At 55.8% G+C, this 17,627-nt stretch overlaps 8 protein-coding genes across 8 annotated transcripts; 4 read left to right on the top strand and 4 right to left on the bottom strand.

The window, feature by feature from the left end:
- Positions 1-11: 11 nt before the first annotated feature.
- MAM_06159 (UMTA methyltransferase family protein) lies at positions 12-1,173 on the top strand (the record flags this gene model as incomplete). Its single annotated transcript, XM_040824957.1, has 4 exons — positions 12-127; positions 186-376; positions 448-661; positions 720-1,173. The coding sequence occupies 4 exons, from the start codon at positions 12-14 to the stop codon at positions 1,171-1,173; spliced, it is 975 nt and encodes a 324-aa protein (XP_040677120.1).
- A 402-nt stretch (positions 1,174-1,575) lies between these two features.
- On the bottom strand, positions 1,576-4,140 carry MAM_06160 (uncharacterized protein; the record flags this gene model as incomplete). Its single annotated transcript, XM_040824958.1, has 4 exons — positions 1,576-2,943; positions 3,045-3,527; positions 3,585-3,621; positions 3,680-4,140. 4 exons carry the CDS (start codon positions 4,138-4,140, stop codon positions 1,576-1,578), a joined length of 2,349 nt encoding a protein of 782 aa, XP_040677121.1.
- Positions 4,141-5,204: 1,064 nt separating this feature from the next.
- On the top strand, positions 5,205-6,985 carry MAM_06161 (Major facilitator superfamily domain, general substrate transporter; the record flags this gene model as incomplete). The annotated part of the gene is made up of 2 exons (XM_040824959.1): positions 5,205-6,243; positions 6,324-6,985. 2 exons carry the CDS (start codon positions 5,205-5,207, stop codon positions 6,983-6,985), a joined length of 1,701 nt encoding a protein of 566 aa, XP_040677122.1.
- A 1,245-nt stretch (positions 6,986-8,230) lies between these two features.
- Positions 8,231-9,454, bottom strand: MAM_06162 (cation-transporting ATPase 4; the record flags this gene model as incomplete). The annotated part of the gene is made up of 3 exons (XM_040824960.1): positions 8,231-8,669; positions 8,730-9,238; positions 9,308-9,454. The coding sequence occupies 3 exons, from the start codon at positions 9,452-9,454 to the stop codon at positions 8,231-8,233; spliced, it is 1,095 nt and encodes a 364-aa protein (XP_040677123.1).
- A 1,919-nt stretch (positions 9,455-11,373) lies between these two features.
- MAM_06163 (delta12 fatty acid desaturase) lies at positions 11,374-12,875 on the bottom strand (the record flags this gene model as incomplete). The annotated part of the gene is made up of 2 exons (XM_040824961.1): positions 11,374-11,783; positions 11,846-12,875. The coding sequence occupies 2 exons, from the start codon at positions 12,873-12,875 to the stop codon at positions 11,374-11,376; spliced, it is 1,440 nt and encodes a 479-aa protein (XP_040677124.1).
- An 835-nt stretch (positions 12,876-13,710) lies between these two features.
- Positions 13,711-14,466, top strand: MAM_06164 (nascent polypeptide-associated complex subunit alpha; the record flags this gene model as incomplete). Its single annotated transcript, XM_040824962.1, has 3 exons — positions 13,711-13,947; positions 14,026-14,084; positions 14,151-14,466. The coding sequence occupies 3 exons, from the start codon at positions 13,711-13,713 to the stop codon at positions 14,464-14,466; spliced, it is 612 nt and encodes a 203-aa protein (XP_040677125.1).
- A 542-nt stretch (positions 14,467-15,008) lies between these two features.
- Positions 15,009-15,783, top strand: MAM_06165 (ATP synthase D chain; the record flags this gene model as incomplete). The annotated part of the gene is made up of 4 exons (XM_040824963.1): positions 15,009-15,020; positions 15,161-15,556; positions 15,606-15,692; positions 15,754-15,783. The coding sequence occupies 4 exons, from the start codon at positions 15,009-15,011 to the stop codon at positions 15,781-15,783; spliced, it is 525 nt and encodes a 174-aa protein (XP_040677126.1).
- A 747-nt stretch (positions 15,784-16,530) lies between these two features.
- On the bottom strand, positions 16,531-17,182 carry MAM_06166 (Ubiquitin-conjugating enzyme, E2; the record flags this gene model as incomplete). The annotated part of the gene is made up of 4 exons (XM_040824964.1): positions 16,531-16,706; positions 16,759-16,890; positions 16,953-17,041; positions 17,130-17,182. The coding sequence occupies 4 exons, from the start codon at positions 17,180-17,182 to the stop codon at positions 16,531-16,533; spliced, it is 450 nt and encodes a 149-aa protein (XP_040677127.1).
- Positions 17,183-17,627: the final 445 nt, after the last annotated feature.

Raw genomic sequence — 17,627 nt, forward strand, 5'->3', positions numbered from 1 at the left:
CAGTTCCGGACATGAATACGTCGCATTCTTTTGAGGCGGCTACTTCTGACTATGATGAGTCCTTTGACATTTCTGAGTTTACGTCAATACACACCGGGCATCTCATATATTCATACGAGCACGGAAGGTAAGGACCATATGTTGTTGGCCCCGAACTCAGCCGGTACTAATTAACATGACCAAAGACGATACCAAGGCTTTGTGCAGAACCGTTACGGTATGCCGAATGATGAGGCGGAGCAGATGAGAGAGGGTATCAAACACAAGCTCTACACAGACTACATCCTAGATGGAAAGCAGTTTCAGGCACCTGTCCCCGATTGCCCGCAAAAAATTGTTGATTTGGGGACCGGTGCCGGATACTGGGCGTTGGACGGTAAATGCTGCTATACTTCCTCCCACCGCATTACGAATATTATGACCGTGCTTACTAACAGCTAACCGTAGCCGCAGAGAAATTCCCTAGTGCCCGAGTCATTGGCACCGATCTTTCGCCAATTCAACCGCAGTGGGCTCCCCCAAACGCCGAGTTCCGAGTCGAAGATTTGGACGACGAGCGCCGCCCATGGTCCAGTATTTATGCCGGCGCAGATGTCATTCATATCAGGGCTTTGCTACCAACGCTCAGAAACCCAAAACTTGTTTTACGAAGAGCCTTTGAGTACGTCAGGTGGCCTCTTGATCGCGATTTGATATCAAGCCTGTTGACGCAGTCACAGAAATTTGAAGCCAGGTGGATGGGTTGAGTGCCACGAAATCATTAGCAGCGTCTTTTCAGAAGACGGCGCGGTGAATCACGAACACCCACTAAACAAAATATACGACCTGATCAACGGGTCATTCTCCGAGGTGTATGGATGGAATCTCCAAATCGCAACGCAGATCCCCGACGTGCTCGGCGAGATTGGCTATGTCAACATAACACAGAGGAAAAACAAGATCCCGTTTGGACGATGGCACCGCGACGCCAAGATGCGAGAGATGGGCATCTTTAACCAGATAATACACTCGGAGTGGTTGCCCACTATGTTTGTGAAGCATGAAGCAATGGGGATAACGGCGGATGAGGCCGAGAGTATTGGACAAGAGATCCTGGATGCGTTCAATAATCCCGATATCCGGTCGCACAACATCTGGGTGGACTGTTGGGCGCAGAAACCTTTGACAGGGTAGACGACAGTGAGCGACCATGACACAGACGAGTCAGCATTATAGGAACGGTACATACAGAACTATTTTTTTTTTCCTTTCTTTTTTTTTTTAAAAAAAAAGAAGAAAGCCCAAGCATGGGGGCCTTTACTTTGACAGGCTGATAAGTCAGTTTGGGACGGACTGCAAGGCCAAACAAATCATACCGGGGGGCAGAAGAATATCATGCTACATTTTGTGAGTCTGAACCAGAAAAATCGCAAGTGGCTCTACGGATATATGCAAGGGATACCTGAGGAGAGATTTTTATCGACACCAAGGCTGCTACTAATAATATCCTTCCCTATATCGACGCCGCCGCTAGACCCTGGTCATTGTAGTGTATCACAAGCAACATGCAACCAAACAATCCTACGTCCCCCAGTCTCAGTAATACACGCCACCAGGGCCGGGGTCCCCCAAGCCGCCGCCCATCCTAGTCATCCCGGGCCCAGACTCAAACGGCCCAAAGTTGTCGAAGCCCTGATACCCGTCCCCAAAAGTCATGCTCGGCTGAAGACTGTTCATCAAATAACTCCAATCCATATCCGAGGCACCCTGCACCGGCGGGTCCCCCAAGCCGAAGCTGCTGGGGGCGTTGATTGCCAAGGGCGGCCCCATAACGGTGACGTTCGCATCGGGCGACGCGCCCTGCCGCGGACGAGGCAGGTCGTACGGCTCCTGTTGCATCTCCGGCTCGGGTTGATTCTTCGTCTTTTCCCTGCGTCGAAGCTCGGCCCTGTCGCGGAGGACGGCGATGAAGGACGGGACCGGGGGGGACCCTTTGCCGTTGGCGGTGTAGGCCTCGGCGTGTGCGTCCCACGCCTTGATAAAGTGTCGCCCAAAGGCGGCGTGCATCGGACTATGGAGGTTGTTCATCAACCCGCGCAATGTGTGGTTGGCGGCGATGGCCTCCCAGGCGCGTTCGACGACGGGGCCGACACACCGCCGACGGAGCTCCTGGCTGAGAAACATGTAGGCCGGGAAGGGGAAGTGGTGCGCGGTAAACCATTTGAAGGGCTTGAGCGAGTGTGATGCATGGACGACGTTGTCGTACTCGACCATTTGCACGCACAGGAGGAGCAGGTTGTCGCGTTCCACGTCGTCGAGGGGCTCGTCGGTGCCGTACATGCGCACGAGGTAGGTGACGACGCGCATTTTCGAAAGCGTCTGCCTGGTCATGGTGAGCGTGAAGAAGTGCAGGGGGACCCTGGGGTCGCAGTGCTGGAGGTATGTGCCTTCCATGTGGGCGCAGAAGCCTTCGAGGGTGTACGAGGGAGAGTCTTGGCCGGCGATGCGAATCGTCGGGGGCGCCGGGGACTGTTTGGAGCTTGGCGAAGGGGACGACGGGCTCGGTTTGTCGGGGTTGTTGGTGTTGGCGCTGTCGCGGCTGGAGTTGCTGACGACGGCCATTGCGATTTCCAGCCGCGTCAGGGCGAAGAGCATCTCGGTTGGGCCGTTGTGCGGCGAGGGGAGCTCTTTGCCGTCGACGTGGAGGTCCGAGTCGTTGACGTTGAGGGGCAGTTTGCAGTCGCCGCCGCAGGAGAGGCCGGTGATTGTCGAGCCCGTCATCTCGCCTATGCGACGGTCGTAGCTGACAATGGTCCACCAGAGCCGGCGACGCTGCTCCGTCTCCAAGGGCGGGAGGCCGTAGCCGGCCGGGTCGCGGTGAAGGCCCATTCTCTGAGCTATGCGCACGGCTATGCCGATGAGGCAAAAGACTTGGCGGGGATCGACGAACCATCGGATGGCGAACTTGGGCCCGTCAGCACACGAGCATACTTGCACGGGGAGAGGTGTTTAGTCTGAAAAGACGAGAGGGCAAGATGCGACGAGGGGAGGGGGTGGGAACGCACCAAGTATAAAACATAGGCTTGCAGGGAAATCAAGTCGTTGAACCGCATGAGCCCTGCGTTGAGCAGTGCCTGCTGCAGCCCTTCGAAGAACTGGGCCAGCACTTCCCTCTTGGGCCGACCGAGCATCTTCTCCACGTCGGCGTCCTCCATCGAAGTGACGGCCATGCAGTAGATGCCAAACATGAGGGCCTCGATGTTCCTGGGGGCCTTTTCCAGGTTGGAAGATGCCTGGATGATCTGGCCCTGGACGCTGGGGACGTGGGTGACCTTGAGCAGTGGGTTGATGTTGTCAATGTAGATTTGCCACAGCTGAAAGATGTGAATAGCAGGCGGGTGGTAGTGGGTGGTGGATTCCTGGCGGCCAGAAAAGACAAAGGGGAAGCCGTCGTCGTTGGAGAACATCTTGTCGAAAGCCCGGTTGATGGTGGATTCGTCGGCGTCGTCGTCTGAGGAGTCATGGAGGAGTTGATCACTCGCCCGAAACTTTTGTTTGTTAGCCCCTTCACTTCTCGGGCATACTTGCACACATGAGTCGCTTACCTGTCTATCAAGGGAGAATATTGACGTGCGTCCTGGCCTGTCCGGAATCTGGTTAGTATCTCTTCACAAGCAAGCGGCTGGGACGTGCGACCAACTTGTCAATGTGCGAAGTTGCAGAGGGCGACGTACTCGCAGCCGGACTCGTCTTCAACTCCTCAAAGTCATTCTCCAAGTCGTCCAGTTCGTCATTATGCGAACCTTGACTCCTGATGCCATGGCCAATAGCATCGAACTTGACTCCGTGCTCGGCTAGCAAGGCCTCGTATTTCTTCAGTCGTTGGACAAGATCCTTGTCCTGCAGCCGCTTCTTGCGCCGTCTTGGCGGCTGCGGAGGAATCACCTTGCACTCCGCGCCGGCCTTAAGGCAGTTGGCACACGGCTTGTTCTTATCACAGCGTACCTTGCGCTGCTGACAGAGCACGCAGCTCGTCCCTCTGGTGAGTTTGACCATGGACGGATCCTGGTGCAGCCGGAGATGCTGTGGCTCCCGCCGGATCTCGGGTACCGGGCCAGGGTGAGCAGATCCGGACTCGGAACGGGCCTGATCGGAAGACATTGGTGTGGACTTGATATATGTGTGTACGGCGTCTTGTCCGGAAGCCCGGACGGTGGCCACGGAAGCTGTGTGATGAGAGGGCTCGTGGTGGCAAGTCGAAACTAGGTTGGTGACAGCAGTGGATCCAGATGGTAGCATGGCCGACTCTGCAAGCTTGGTTTCGAGACACCAGTCATTGGGTCAGACGGATGGCTGGCGGAAGAATGCAACAATGTCGGCAGGGCTGAGATCGGGCTTGTCCCACGAGGCTCGGCCTTGGCGGCGGTCCTGGTGTCTCCGACGCGGCAGGCACCAGTAACGGCGTCTTATGCGAGGAAGAACTGCCGCACAGATGGTATCGAGCTGCAGCGACACAGATTCGAAGCGTGCTGTCAATGACGAGAAATGCTTGACGGGCTGTAAGTCGGCTGCATTGCCCAGGTTCCCGAGTCTCGACGCCGCCTTACCAACACGGGGAAAAGACGATGAAATCTCCGTCGGGTATCCCGGGCTGCGTGATACTTGCTCGCACAAAGCAGAGCAGCAAGCGCTGGAAAGACCTTGTTGTCACGCCTGGTCCTTGGTCGAGGTCGAGCTGCGAACCGTGAACGAGGTTTGGACGGTGAGGACTCGAGGACGCTCGGGTAAGAGAGGTTCGTCTCGGTCCCGAAAAGGACGGGAGTTGCCGAAAGCGGTCTAGCGGCTGGCCCCACTGCAGGCCATGTCGACAAGCACTCCCACCCGAAACTCCAAACATCGGCATTCTCAACCGTTGCGACAATATCTGGTCATGACAGCCATGGCGGATACCGATACGTTGTGTGTGTGTGCGGCCATGGCTGCGTGTCCTGCGCATGGCCAGGTCGGGACATCCATTGCGGCTCTGACACCCGAGCTCTCGATTTCCCAACCGTTAAATATCCAGCATTGCTCACCTCGAGGTCAATCATCACGGCTACTCCCTTGACCTCGTCACGTCCTGGCCTCAACATGTCGCCCATTATAACCCGTGAATAACTCGAGCCCCTGTATATCGACGATACTTTTACCTAGCCTCACAAGTCGCAACTACCAAACAGAACTCCATGTCGCTTCTTGACGAAAAGGCCGCCGGCCTCGACCATGACGAAGGGCCAACCAAGGACGCCAAGCTTCAGAGCTCGGCGACCGAACCAGATGTCGAGGCTTCTCAGACGCGGCGCCCTGGCTACGACCCCGAGGCCGAAGCCAACTATCGGCCCAAAACTTTGAAATTCTGGCTCGTCGTCCTGTCCATCTTCGTGCCCATGTTTCTCGTGGCTCTAGATCGAACCATTCTGGCGACTGCCATCCCTCGCATCACAGACGAGTTCGGTAGTCTGGGGGATATTGGGTGGTATGGCTCAGCGTACTTGTTGACAACAGCGGCGTGCCAGCTGCTGTTTGGCCGAATATACAAGTTCTACAGCACGCGGTGGACGTTCCTCATCGCCATTGTCATCTTCGAAGTTGGCTCGGCCTTGTGCGGTGCCGCGCCCAGCTCCCCCGCCTTCGTCGCCGGCCGCGCCATCGCCGGCGTAGGTGCGGCGGGCATCTGGACCGGTTCCATGATGGCCATCATCCCCATGGTGCCTCTTCACAAAAGGCCCATGTTCCAGGGTCTTTTCGGCATGGTGTTTGGCGTCTCCTCCGTCGTCGGACCTCTGATGGGCGGTGCCTTTACGGAACGAGCGTCTTGGCGGTGGTGTTTCTACTTGAACCTGCCCGTCGGAGCCGTGGCGTTTTCATTGTTGTGCCTGTTCATGCACCCTGCCGACGCCAAGGTTGAGCCGGCGACGATGAAGCAGCAGATAATGCGTCTTGATCCTCTGGGAACCTTTTTCTTTGTGCCCTGTGTCGTCTGTCTGCTCCTGGCGCTGCAATGGGGTGGATCGACGTATGCCTGGGATAGCTGGCGCATTATTTTGCTCTTGGTCATGTTTGGCTTGGCTGGTATTGCGTTTGCAATGGTTCAGACCAAGATGCCCACGTCAGCAACGTTGCCCTTGAGGCTTATCAAACAGAGGACCATGCTGGCCGGAACGGTCAACACGCTCTTCCTAGCTGGCGGCATGATGCTGGTGGTTTATTACCTACCACTGTGGTGTGAGTTGCATCCGACATGGGAGTCTCCTCTCAAAGAAATACATGGACACCATTTTCCCCTAACAATCTTCACGCAACAGTCCAAGCAACAAAGGGTGTAGATGCAGTAAAATCAGGCATCTGCACCCTCCTCCTGGTTCTAAGCCTCGTCATCGCGTCCATCGTTTCCGGTGCGGGAACCCAAAAAATCGGCTACTACACGCCCTTCATGATAATGTGCCCTTGCATCGCTGCCATTGGCGAGGGCCTCCTCACCACATTGACCCCCGCGACCGGGTCAAGCCGCTGGATCGCGTTCCAATTCCTCACGGGCTTCGGCGTCGGTCTGGGCATGCAGTCTGTTGGTCTGGCCGTGCAAGCCACGCTCCCCAAGGAAGACGTTTCCACTGGCGTTGCCATCACCTTCTTTGCTCAGCAGCTCGGCGGCGCCATCTTCGTGGCTGTCGGCCAGACCATTCTGTCGAGTGTGCTGGTGAACCAGTTGAGCGGCTTGCCTGGATTCGATGCCGTGCCCATTGTCAAGACGGGCGCCACCGAGCTGCGACACGTCGTGCCCTCGCACTTCTTGGACAGAGTGATGGACGCCTACAATCTTGCCATTACGCGTATATTTTACTGCGCCTTGGCTCTGGCTCTGGCCCAACTGTTTTCTGCGCTGTTCGTCGAGTGGCGGAGCATCAAGAAGCCAAGGGAGGCAGAAGCTGCAGGGACGGAAGCTGGACAAGAGGCATTGGGCGACTAAATGTAGCCATCAACGCAGGACACTTGGTGTCTTGTAGATTTAAAAGGGGAACAGTGAAGAGATGCGGGCATGCGCCCACCAGTATCACGAGTAGTAACAAAGCTCCTCACTGAACCAGCGGTCCGGCGGGTTTCCGCAAAAGAGCAGTTGAGGCTGGCGCTTTCTCGCGGCGAAACTTGATCAAGGTAATGTGAGATGGATGACGATGTTCTTGACACGGCGCATCTCGACACTGGTCTTTGCAAACCTGCTACCAGACAGCACCGCACGTTTGTTTACTCCTCATCGCCACATTCGGCCCGTAGATGGCTGTCCGAGGGCACCTTTGCCCCCGCACGATTGTATTCCTCCGAGTCCTTCAATGGACACGCTTGGCATGCTTGCTTCGTTGGCACCACAGGCGATGCCACCTCGACGCTGCTCGAGCTCCCCTTACCCGGCCGGCAGCTATCGTGGGATGCGGCCGGCGGACAGCCACGCCTTCACCTCGCTCCTCCATCGACCGACAGCCGGCTAGACCACGCGGACCGAGCAGAGAGCCTCCCGAAAGCTCCCAAACGCTGAAATGAAGGATCGTTCGCCCGGCGTCACCTCCGCCGGCATGCACGTTGTGGACCGACGCTGTCACCCGAGGCTGGTGTCGGCGTGGCAAACGCCGTGTGATGCGACGGTGTGCGCCGTTGTCGTGCTCTACGTCCAGTTCAGTTCCCCGAGTTGCCTGTCATATGCAGGGGGTGCGTCGGGCGTCGGGCCTCTCGGCATGGACGCACGGCAACATCCATCAGCCCGTCTCAGCAGCGTGGCCGTGCATATAACGCCAACGCTGCGGTCCCTTTCGCCGTGGGCGCGTGCAAGCAGACGTGTGGCGGACAACGGCTTCCTGTGCTGCCTCGTGGGAAGACTACAGCGCGATGGGTCGGTCTTGCGGACACACATTTGGGGGCGAATTCGAGACGGCCGAGGATGAGAGGCCATTGGAAACAGCGCAAGTAAAGAAACAATTGGGCCAGACGGGGGCATTGACTGCGGGACAAGACAGCATCACGGTCTCTCTCTCGGTCCGCCGTTGCACGTCAGTCCATTCAACTTGGCGTACACGGCCGTACGTCACGGGTTTTCGCTCCTCGCTTCTCGGCACTGCGCTCGAGTGATATGAGAACGCCTTGGCTCGGCGCTAGGATGTACATGAATAAAGTGAAGCCGCCGTGGCCATGGCCCTCCCCCCTGCCCCGGCTGCGACCATCGTCACGGGCTCTTGTCGAGGTCGCTCTTGCTCTCGCCACCGGTCCCCTCCCGCCTGTCCACCAGCTCCAGCTCCATGGACTCTCTGAGACTCCATCTGTGCCCGCGTGGGTCGTGACTGGAGGCTGCTCCAGTGATGACGATGTGGTTGTTGCCGCTGACGAAGGACTTGGACCGGCTGGCAGCGCTTCGCCCCGAGGCGGCGTTTGCACCGCCCGTCGCGTGTCGGCTCTTGGAGCCATACTGCGTGATGCCGGATATGCTGTCGAAAACGCGCAGCTTGCGCAGCAGCGGCTTCAGCGTGGCGAGGTTCGAGGCCGTCAGGGCGACTCCAATCTCCACCGTGCTCCAGATGCCGAGGTCGGTAAACGTGTACAGGTAGTCTGGGTTGTCCAGGATACCGTCCGCGTACGGTATCCGCACAATGGTTGCGATGGAAGCCCTGCGGGAGGGAGCGTTAGCATAGCACGGTCACCAGTTTGACGCCTCTGGTCGGACGTACGTCGAGCCCAGGCACAGCAGGGCAATGATGGAGACCTTCATCCGGCGCTCGATTTGCGACTTCCACACCAGCGTGGCGGGGAGAGCCGGCAGCGCCCAGTCGGCGACGATGTTGAGCACCGCGGCGATGTACGACGTGACGGTGGCAAAGGTTGTGGCGTTGCAGGTCCCGTCCGCTGGATCGGCATCGGCATCGTAGCGCAGCCACTGGTACTGGATGGGCTGGCAGGCGAAGAGGTCGAAGAAGAAGTACAGGATGCTGAAGACGGTGACGGACGCCAGGATGGTCCAGATGGTGACCTGCCGCCAGCGCCGGTGCGGGCAGATGCGCAGCAGAAACAGGCCCACGATCCACTTGGTCAGGAGCGATATGACGATGTAGAAGAGCGACGCGAGCCACCTGTACATGATGGCCGCGGGCCGATCGGCCGCCGGCACATGGACGGTGTGCTTGCCCAGTCCGTGAGTGACCCCCAGGACGCCGACTATCGTGTACGCGACGTAGAGTAGCTATGAGGTCTGATTAACGCGCTGGGTTCTCCTTCTTCTCCCCGAATCGAAGCCTTTGTGCCGTCTTACCAGCGCGACGATGGTGACGTGGTCCTCGGCGAAGAATCGCTTGATGATGACGCCGTGCGTGTAGAAGCGGAGGGCGCCGCTTATTGCGGACGTGACGAAGAGAGCTACGAGGACTCCCATCAACTGAGGGCCTCGGTCGTCAGCCATGGCGGCAACGGGGAGGAGGGTTCCAGAATGTGTAGATCAACGGTTCCGGCGATATCACGCTGCCCGCCCTGGAAGTGCAGGGCAAGTCATGGCACTGGTCAGGGAGAAAACAAGCAAACGGAAAAAAAGAAGAAGAAAACTAAAAAAAAAACCAGTCAGTCGGAGGATCTGATAGGGAAAAAAAAGAAAGGGACATGAATAGTAGCTCATAGTATTGAATCGCATTCTTTGGCATCCTTCTCTTGGCGCCCACACTCCACTTGTTCCGCCAAGTCACTCATCTTAAACAGCCCGGATTGCCCCATTGTCAAGTGCCGCAGAGGATATTTCTTCCCGCCTACTTACTTGGATGGATGTCGGGGCCTTGTTGGCCCATTCGAAGCCGAACCGCTCGACGGCGCGAAACCAGGGCAAAAGGCCCTCGCAGCCTTTCTTCACGAGCAGGTTGCCAGGTCGCCGTATCGACAAGTACGGCGGCAGCATGTTCGACCGCACCCAAGGACCTTGCATGCTCCAAAGCTGTTTATTAGTCTGGACAGAATGGACCCGGTTCCAAGCACTGCCCCTTGCGCCTTGGGCCTTCTCCCGGCCGGTGGGTCGTGTGGAAGGACTGTCCGGGTCGAGCGAGTTGCAAGAGGGAGCAGTCGCAGAAGAAGCTCGTCGTCGTCCCACGAAAGCTCGGCATCCTTGAGCATAAAAGTCGGCCCCTCAGCGACATGACTAGTTACCACGCAGCTTCGGAGGTCGGCCGTAGACAGCTCGACGGCAGGGGAGGCGCAAATCCGAGAGTCGCCCCACCTTCTTCCCCCCGATGGTGGCTCCACTCTGAGGCGGACGTACGTTGGGGTTAGGGTTCGGCGTAGCTCCTCAGGTGGGGCTGCTCTCCCTCGCCCTTCCCACGAGGCCCGAGGTTCGCGGACTCTCCCGCCGCCGCCGGGACGAACGGGTTTTGTTTTGCGTCGCCACCGTCGTTCTCGTCGTGCTTTGCTCGTGCGGATAAAAGGCCAGCTCGTCGACGTAGGCAAGGTGACTTATCGCCTCTTTGCAGACTCGGCTCCGTGTGACGTCTTGTGACAAACCGTCCGGACTCACAGAGTGGCTGATGGGTTGAATCATCTGCCGTTCGATGTCCGATGCGCAGGTCCATCGGCGAGGCGGAGAACCTTCATCACGTGAACCGCACACGTGACCATCCTCTCCGTCTATCGCGGCCGCCACGAGTCACGGCCACAGTCACGACGCTCCAACTTCACTCACTTGCCTCCAGGAAACCAGAAGGCACGCACAAATCGCCCCTCCTGTTCCCTGGAGACTCTTGTTGCCCAATTGCTCCTTTCAAAAAGCCATCTACGGGCGACTGAGAGGGCACAGAACAGATCAAGTGAACCGCATCCGCGCGCCCTGATTTTGTCCATGATCCGAGAGCTGCACCATGTACAGTGTACATACTACTATTACCAGCGGTCGACTTGATCCTGCTATTGGCCATGGTCAAGCACCATCTGCACATGTGCCCAGGTAGAATGGGTGGGTCAGGGGCGCATGAGCAATCATACAAGCGACCTGTCAGACCATGCGACTATTAATCGTCTCATTATATGTAAGCCGTGGTCTATAAGTGTCTATCAGGTGTCCCCATCTGCAATACCTCTCCCTCCGCAGTCTCCAACGTGTAATCAGACCAGCTCGCGTACCAAAGTCCACCAGTCTGGGAAGAACAAGAAACGTGGCCAAAATGCAGTTATATATATATATATATATATATATATATCATGACGTCGCTTCAACACGCTCTCCTCCCCTTTTTAAAAAAAAACAAAATGAAAAAACCGAAAGGGAAGCATTGTCAACCTTCAAGAGAGTATCAATCAACGCCGACATGGAATTCAAGACCTGTTCTAGTCGTTTTCCTCGTTTCTTTACTCGGCCTTCATGGAAATGGGCTTGGTGCCAAGGCCGTTGCTATTACGGAAGAACAAGACGCCTTTGCCGGCACCCTGAGCATCAGCGCTGGGCTCAACCCACTGACACCAGCGTGCGCTGAGCCACAGAGCACGGATAAAGCCCCAGGGCCCGTCCTTGGTATCAGCGCGGTAGTGTCTGCCCATGACGGGCTTGATGGCCTCGGAAGCTTCGTCGGCGTTGTAGAAGGGGATGGAGCTGACATAGTGGTGCAGGACGTGAGTCTCGATGATGCCGTGGAGCAGGTGTCGGCCGACGAAGCCCATCTCACGGTCAATCGTGGCAGCAGCGCCGCGGACGAAATTCCACTCCTCGGCCGTGTAGTGAGGCAGAGTTGGGTCGGTGTGCTGGAGGAAGGTGATGGCAACTAGAGGGCATTTCGTTAATACGCGTGGCCAGATACCGAGTGCCAACGGCAACAAGACTTACCAAGCCAGTGATTCACCCACAGATACGGGATGAAATACCAGACAGCCATATTGGCCCAACCAAATCGGTGACCAAGCAAGGCGAGAGCACTGAAGGCAACGGCCAGACCTATGTCGGAGAGAACAATGTACTTGGCGTGCTTCCTGTCGAAGATGGGTGAGCTGGGGTCAAAGTGGTTCACACCACCACCGATACCGTTTTTCTTGCCCTTGCCACGTCCCTCTCGCTGACGTTCATGGAAGTTGTGGCCCGTGACGTTGGTGAGGAGGTAGTTGGGCCATCCGATGAGCTGCTGAGCAACGAGGTGCAGCAGGGTGTAGACGGGGGTCTCCTCGCAAAGCTCGCCGAGCTCGTGGACCATGCGTCCTGCGCGGGTGGCCTGCTGCTCACGAGTCCGGGGCAGAAAGACCATGTCGCGCTCCATGTGGCCAGTGGCCTTGTGGTGGGCACTGTGGGAGAACTTCCAGCTGAAATAGGGGACAAGAAGGGCAGAGTGCACAACCCAGCCAGTCAGGTCATTGATGAAGCTGGAGGTGGAAAATGCACCGTGACCACACTCGTGTGCAATGACCCAGAGGCCCGTTCCAAAAAGCCCCTGGAGAGCAGTGTAAATGCCCCAAAGGATGAATCGCAGGGGCGTCGAAGGTACATGTTCGGGCGTCACAAAGTTGTGGAAGACGTAGAAGGTGGAGGCGAGACAGACGACGTCGCGGAGGATGTAGCCGTAGCCCCGGAGGGCTGAGCGCTCAAAGCAGTGCTTCGGAATAGCGTCGCGAATGTCCTTGATGGTGAAGTTGGGAGGCGTGAAAGGGTTGCCGTAGGTGTCGAGAAGGCCGACGTATTCGTCTTTGCTGGCATCCGCATCGAGCGAGCAGAGGGACGAGAGAGACGTGGACGAAGGCGAAGGTCGAGGCGAATCAGCTGGGGAGACGGCGGCAGAGGATTCGGAGTCGGTGGCCGAGGCCGTGGCCGTGGCCGAAGTCGCGGTGCGGCGCAGCATGGGGTTCTTGGGCAGAGCAGAGGAGGCCATGATGAGGGTCGGTATTGTCGATGATCAACTGAATCAATTGACCGGGAAACAAGATGAAATGCAAGGCCCAGGACGTAGACCTTTAACCAGGGGATAAAAGGTCGTCAGGAGTCGGGACAGGCACCAGCGGGAATGAGAGGTGGCAACACCCGGCGACAGCGACCGCGGCAGAGAAATATTTATCTCCAGGCACGGAGAAGGTTTTGTTGGGGTTGCAGGGTCGTGGGGCCAAGGCGCGCTGGTGTGGTTAGCCACAAAGGGGTTCAGATTCTAGCGCGGAAGGGGGAGCGACTTATCGGTACGAAGTAGGTACTCAGAGTGCCCACGCAGTACGTACCACCACTCCGTACCTACCTAGGTACCGAGGAGTGCAGATGGCCGAAGCCCGTCGCCTGACTGTGCTTATGTACTGTGTGGACAGCAGTTAGCCACTGATAATGAAACGTGGACAGCTCTTTCCGAAGCTCTGATGTCTCTATCTTTGCAACATGTGATTGGATAGGCGGATAGCGGGTGCAGGCCGAATTACCTTGCCTGTCATGACATCGGAAAGAAGTCTTTCGAAAAATGCGTGATTACCTAATTTGGCCTAGCGCTCTCTGCCCACCAAGCCCTAGAATTTCGCTGTATTGCCGTTCTCCAGCACAACAGCTCGAGGAGAATCACCGTTCAAGCCAGGCCGGAAAAGATAATTCGGGCTCAGCACATTAGTAAGTGCCCAATTGCTGTCGCAAATTTGCAGAAGCTTTCGCTGCTGAATTCGGCTGCCAAAGCGAACGTTTGTCGATTTTCAAGCGACCAAGGCTAACGGCTGTAGGTCCCAGCAGCATCCAAAATGGCCAACCCCAGAATCGAGGAGCTTCCTGATGAGGAGACTCAGCGACCTACCGTCGAGGAGCTGGAGGACAGTAGCGACGATTCCGATGCTGAGGATGGCGAGGCCAGCCTGCCCGCTGGCTCTACCGCTGTGATCCACAACCGCAACGAAAAGAAGGCTCGCAAGGCCATTGAGAAGTTGCACCTTACCCGTGTTCCCGGCATCACCCGTGTCACTCTTCGACGCCCCAAGAACGTATGTCAGAGAAGAAGGCTCTAAAGGAGCTTGTTTCAATGAATAGGCGGACCGCGAAAACTTACTCTAGCCATCTAGATCCTCTTCGTCATCAACAACCCCGAGGTTTACAAGTCCCCCAACAGCAACACCTACATGTCAGTATCTCGATCGCGACGAATCTGGTGAAATAATAACGACATCTGACTATATGTATTGTGCAGTGTTTTCGGCGAGGCTAAGATTGAGGATGTGAATGCCACCGCTCAGCAGGCCGCTGCCGCTCAGATGGCCGCTGCTAATGCCGAGGCCGAGCACGCTGGCCACAACCACGGCGAGCCCAGCAAGGCTGTCGAGTCTGGTGATGCTAAAAAGGATGACGACGATGACGACGGTGAAGAGGTCGATGCCGAAGGTCTTGAGGATAAGGACATTGAGCTTGTCATGACCCAGGCCAATGTCAGTCGCAAGAAGGCGATAAAGGCACTGAAAGAGAATGATAATGATATTGTCAACTCGATCATGGCCTTGAGTATCTAACGGGAAAACCGATTTTGGGAGCGAGCGGGCTACAAATGAACTTCTCGTCAACCATCTCCTGCACAGCACGTGTATGAGTGGCTTTGTATTAGTTTTTGACAGACGCTGCTATCTTTTCGACAAGAAATTGTCAGATTCATCCGATAGGTTTAAACATGGCATCACTGGTAAAATTAAACTAGCCTGGTCTTGTGAAAACGGCTCAAATTTGATCTCGCGTGAACGACGCATGGATTAACGGGCGAAAACAGGCCGTTAACAGGCAAGGCAATCCTAACCAACGAAGCCGACTTAGCACTAAGCCATGACTACATTGCTACCGTCTCCAATAACCAAACCCGAAATGCGCCGTTGATTCATCCCGATACCTTGTCCAATCCATCAACTTGAGAACCAGCCGGAACACGGGCCGTTAGCCACGGAGACAATCACGTGACAGGGAACCCGCCCGCGATCTTGTGTCGGACAAGTTCGGCCCAGCAAATCATCAGCATCACCACACTCGCTCTCCGCTCCAAGAGACCCCGAAAACAGAAACAAAAATGGCGGCCACGGTAAGTCGAAATGCTCAATTGGAACCAACGGCTTCCGATGGAACGCGTCGTCGACTCCATTCGCGACCGTCAACCCGAAACGGCGCACCCGGTACCATTCCCCGATCATGAGCTAATTTTCACTCCTTACGCCGGAACAGCGCAGCGCAGCTCTCAAGATCGACTGGGTCAAAGTCACCAGCTCTCTGGGCCTTCGCGGTCAGACAGTCGCCTCCCTCCAGGCCTTCAAGAAGAGAAACGAAGATGCCCGCCGCAAGGTGCAGCAGCTGTCCGAGCAGCCCACGACGGTCGACTTTGCTGCCTACCGATCTACCCTCAAGAACCAGGCCATCGTCGACGAGATTGAGAAGCGCTTCAAAGCCTTCAAGCCCGTCACCTACGACGTCAGCCGCCAGCTCAAGGCCATTGACGCCTTCGAGGTCGAGGCCGTCAAGAACGCCGAGGCCACCAAGCAGGCTGTTGATCTTGAGCTCAAGGATCTCGCTGCCACTTTGAAGAACATTGAGGAGGCCCGGCCCTTTGAGGACCTCACTGTCGTATGTAACTCGATGCAAAGCCGTTGGGGAAAGTCGCTGAACTCCGCAGGACGAAGTTGCCGCCGCCGAGAAGTCTATCGACGAAAAGACTACCCAGCTCATTTCCAAGGGCAGATGGATGGTGCCTGGATACAAGGTATGTTTCGACAAGTGGCGGATGTGCACACGCGGCTTCAAATTGCTAATTCCCAGCATAGGAGAGATTTGGCGACCTGGCGCTGGTGTAATAAATCTGCGTTTCGCACTACTACCCGAATCATTCCCTTTGTGTACTCTAGCATTGTAGATACAATATACTCAAGAAAGCAGAGCCCTGTCTCTGCTGGTGATCATCTGAAGCCTATCTATCCATGCGGAATCTCGATGTTTAGCTTGGCACGCCTGGAAGGTCCCGATCGTGCGGTGTCTGGCAGAGTGCTACAGCAGGCTTACTACTTGATCTTGAACGTCGTGCGTATTCGGTGACTATTGGAGCGTCGAAGAAGAAACCTTACTTTCAAGGTCATGGAAATTTTCCAATCTCTGACGGAGTATTCAAGGCAACACACAGTAGTACATCGTCAAGGCCACCTGAGAGGCCGTTACCAACTATCAGGAAGATGCTTCATTGTACATGAACAAAAATCTTCGCGTTGATGCAATGTATTACTAAAAGGATAGCGGTCGAAACACTCTAAGAGAAAAACGCGTTGTATTTATCCGTACATATTGCCGGATTGTCTGATTTCTTACCATAGGGGGCCAACCATCATACACCAACCCAACCAAAATCTCATGGAAGTCTAAGAAAAATCATGTCATGGTCTTCCAAAGAATATATCATAAGCTGGAAACATAAAAAAAGGTAAACCCGTCAAACTCCTCCAAAGATGCCCGTCTCCCATTTTTGCCTCGATACCGCTGAATCTGAAAAGTCTGAAATTCTTTCAAATCCTTACTCATTCGCTTTGCTATTCTTGTTCGGAAGCACCATACTATGGCTGTGCGTACTTCTTAGTCCATTCCTTGGCCGTCGCAATTGCCGCTTGTTCGTCTTCTTTCCAGCTCTTAGCTACGTCTGCAGCGAGAGGGTCATCGGGGTTCGGGGCGCCGAGCAAGGCCTGGATGGAGAGGAGAATTGTGCGGATTTGTAGAGCGGGAGACCAATTATCTGAAATTCTTAGTATTCACTGGCGAAGAGGGAGGGGAATTGAAGGACGCACTCTTCAGGACGTCCAAGCATATACGGCCAAGCTTGTCGACGTTGGGGTGGAAGATCTTGGTGAGGAAGCGAATCTTTGGAGGGGTCATGGGGTAGTCATCGGGAAGGAACAGCTCGAGCTTGAAGATGCCGCCTGGGAGGTTTGCATTAGCACAGGTTATGCATGCGAATGAGGAGTGTGCGGAATTTGCGCACCCTCGTATGGTGACTGTGTTGGGCCGTGGATTTCGACATCGAAATAACGCAGGTTATCCTCGTGGGGGACGGCGCTAATTCCGGGGACACTACAAGATAAGATGCATCGTCAGCGAATACCTAGCCTCATGTCATGACAAGCGTCCGCTAGGGTTGGCGAGGAGAATAATTACATACGGCTCTGCCATGAGACGTTCCGTCTCTTTGACGATACGCTTGGGAAGAGCCATGTTGACTGCTGCCAAGGTTGAAGCGAATTCGAGACAGACTGTGGCCAAAAAAATAAACTAGAGAATTGGAAAGGTATCTTGTCCCTGGCCAAAATCTATTCGGTCAGGAGGCCGGCCGGCATAGGTGTTATGGAAGTCGAAGAGTCCGGTTCACGACAGATTCGAGGCGGGGCATGCGACACGCACCCAATACTGGTGCGTGGTGGTCTGAGGGGTGGTGCTGGCACCTGGCACCTGCCACAGTCACCTGCATATTACCTACCTAGGTACTTACTCAGGTACCTGCTTATCCTAGGTACTTAAGTAAGTACTTCAAGTACCAACTCAGTACTTAGTCAGAGCGGTCGACTCCACGGTGTAGTTATTTAGTAGTATTGAGGAGGGGCTTCCAGCGTTGTTCCCTGGCGGTTTCCGGGTCGGCCGCTAATCAAAGTCACCATGTCAA

Source organism: Metarhizium album (genome assembly GCF_000804445.1).
Source record: "Metarhizium album ARSEF 1941 chromosome Unknown scaffold_18, whole genome shotgun sequence".
NCBI lineage: Eukaryota > Fungi > Ascomycota > Sordariomycetes > Hypocreales > Clavicipitaceae > Metarhizium > Metarhizium album.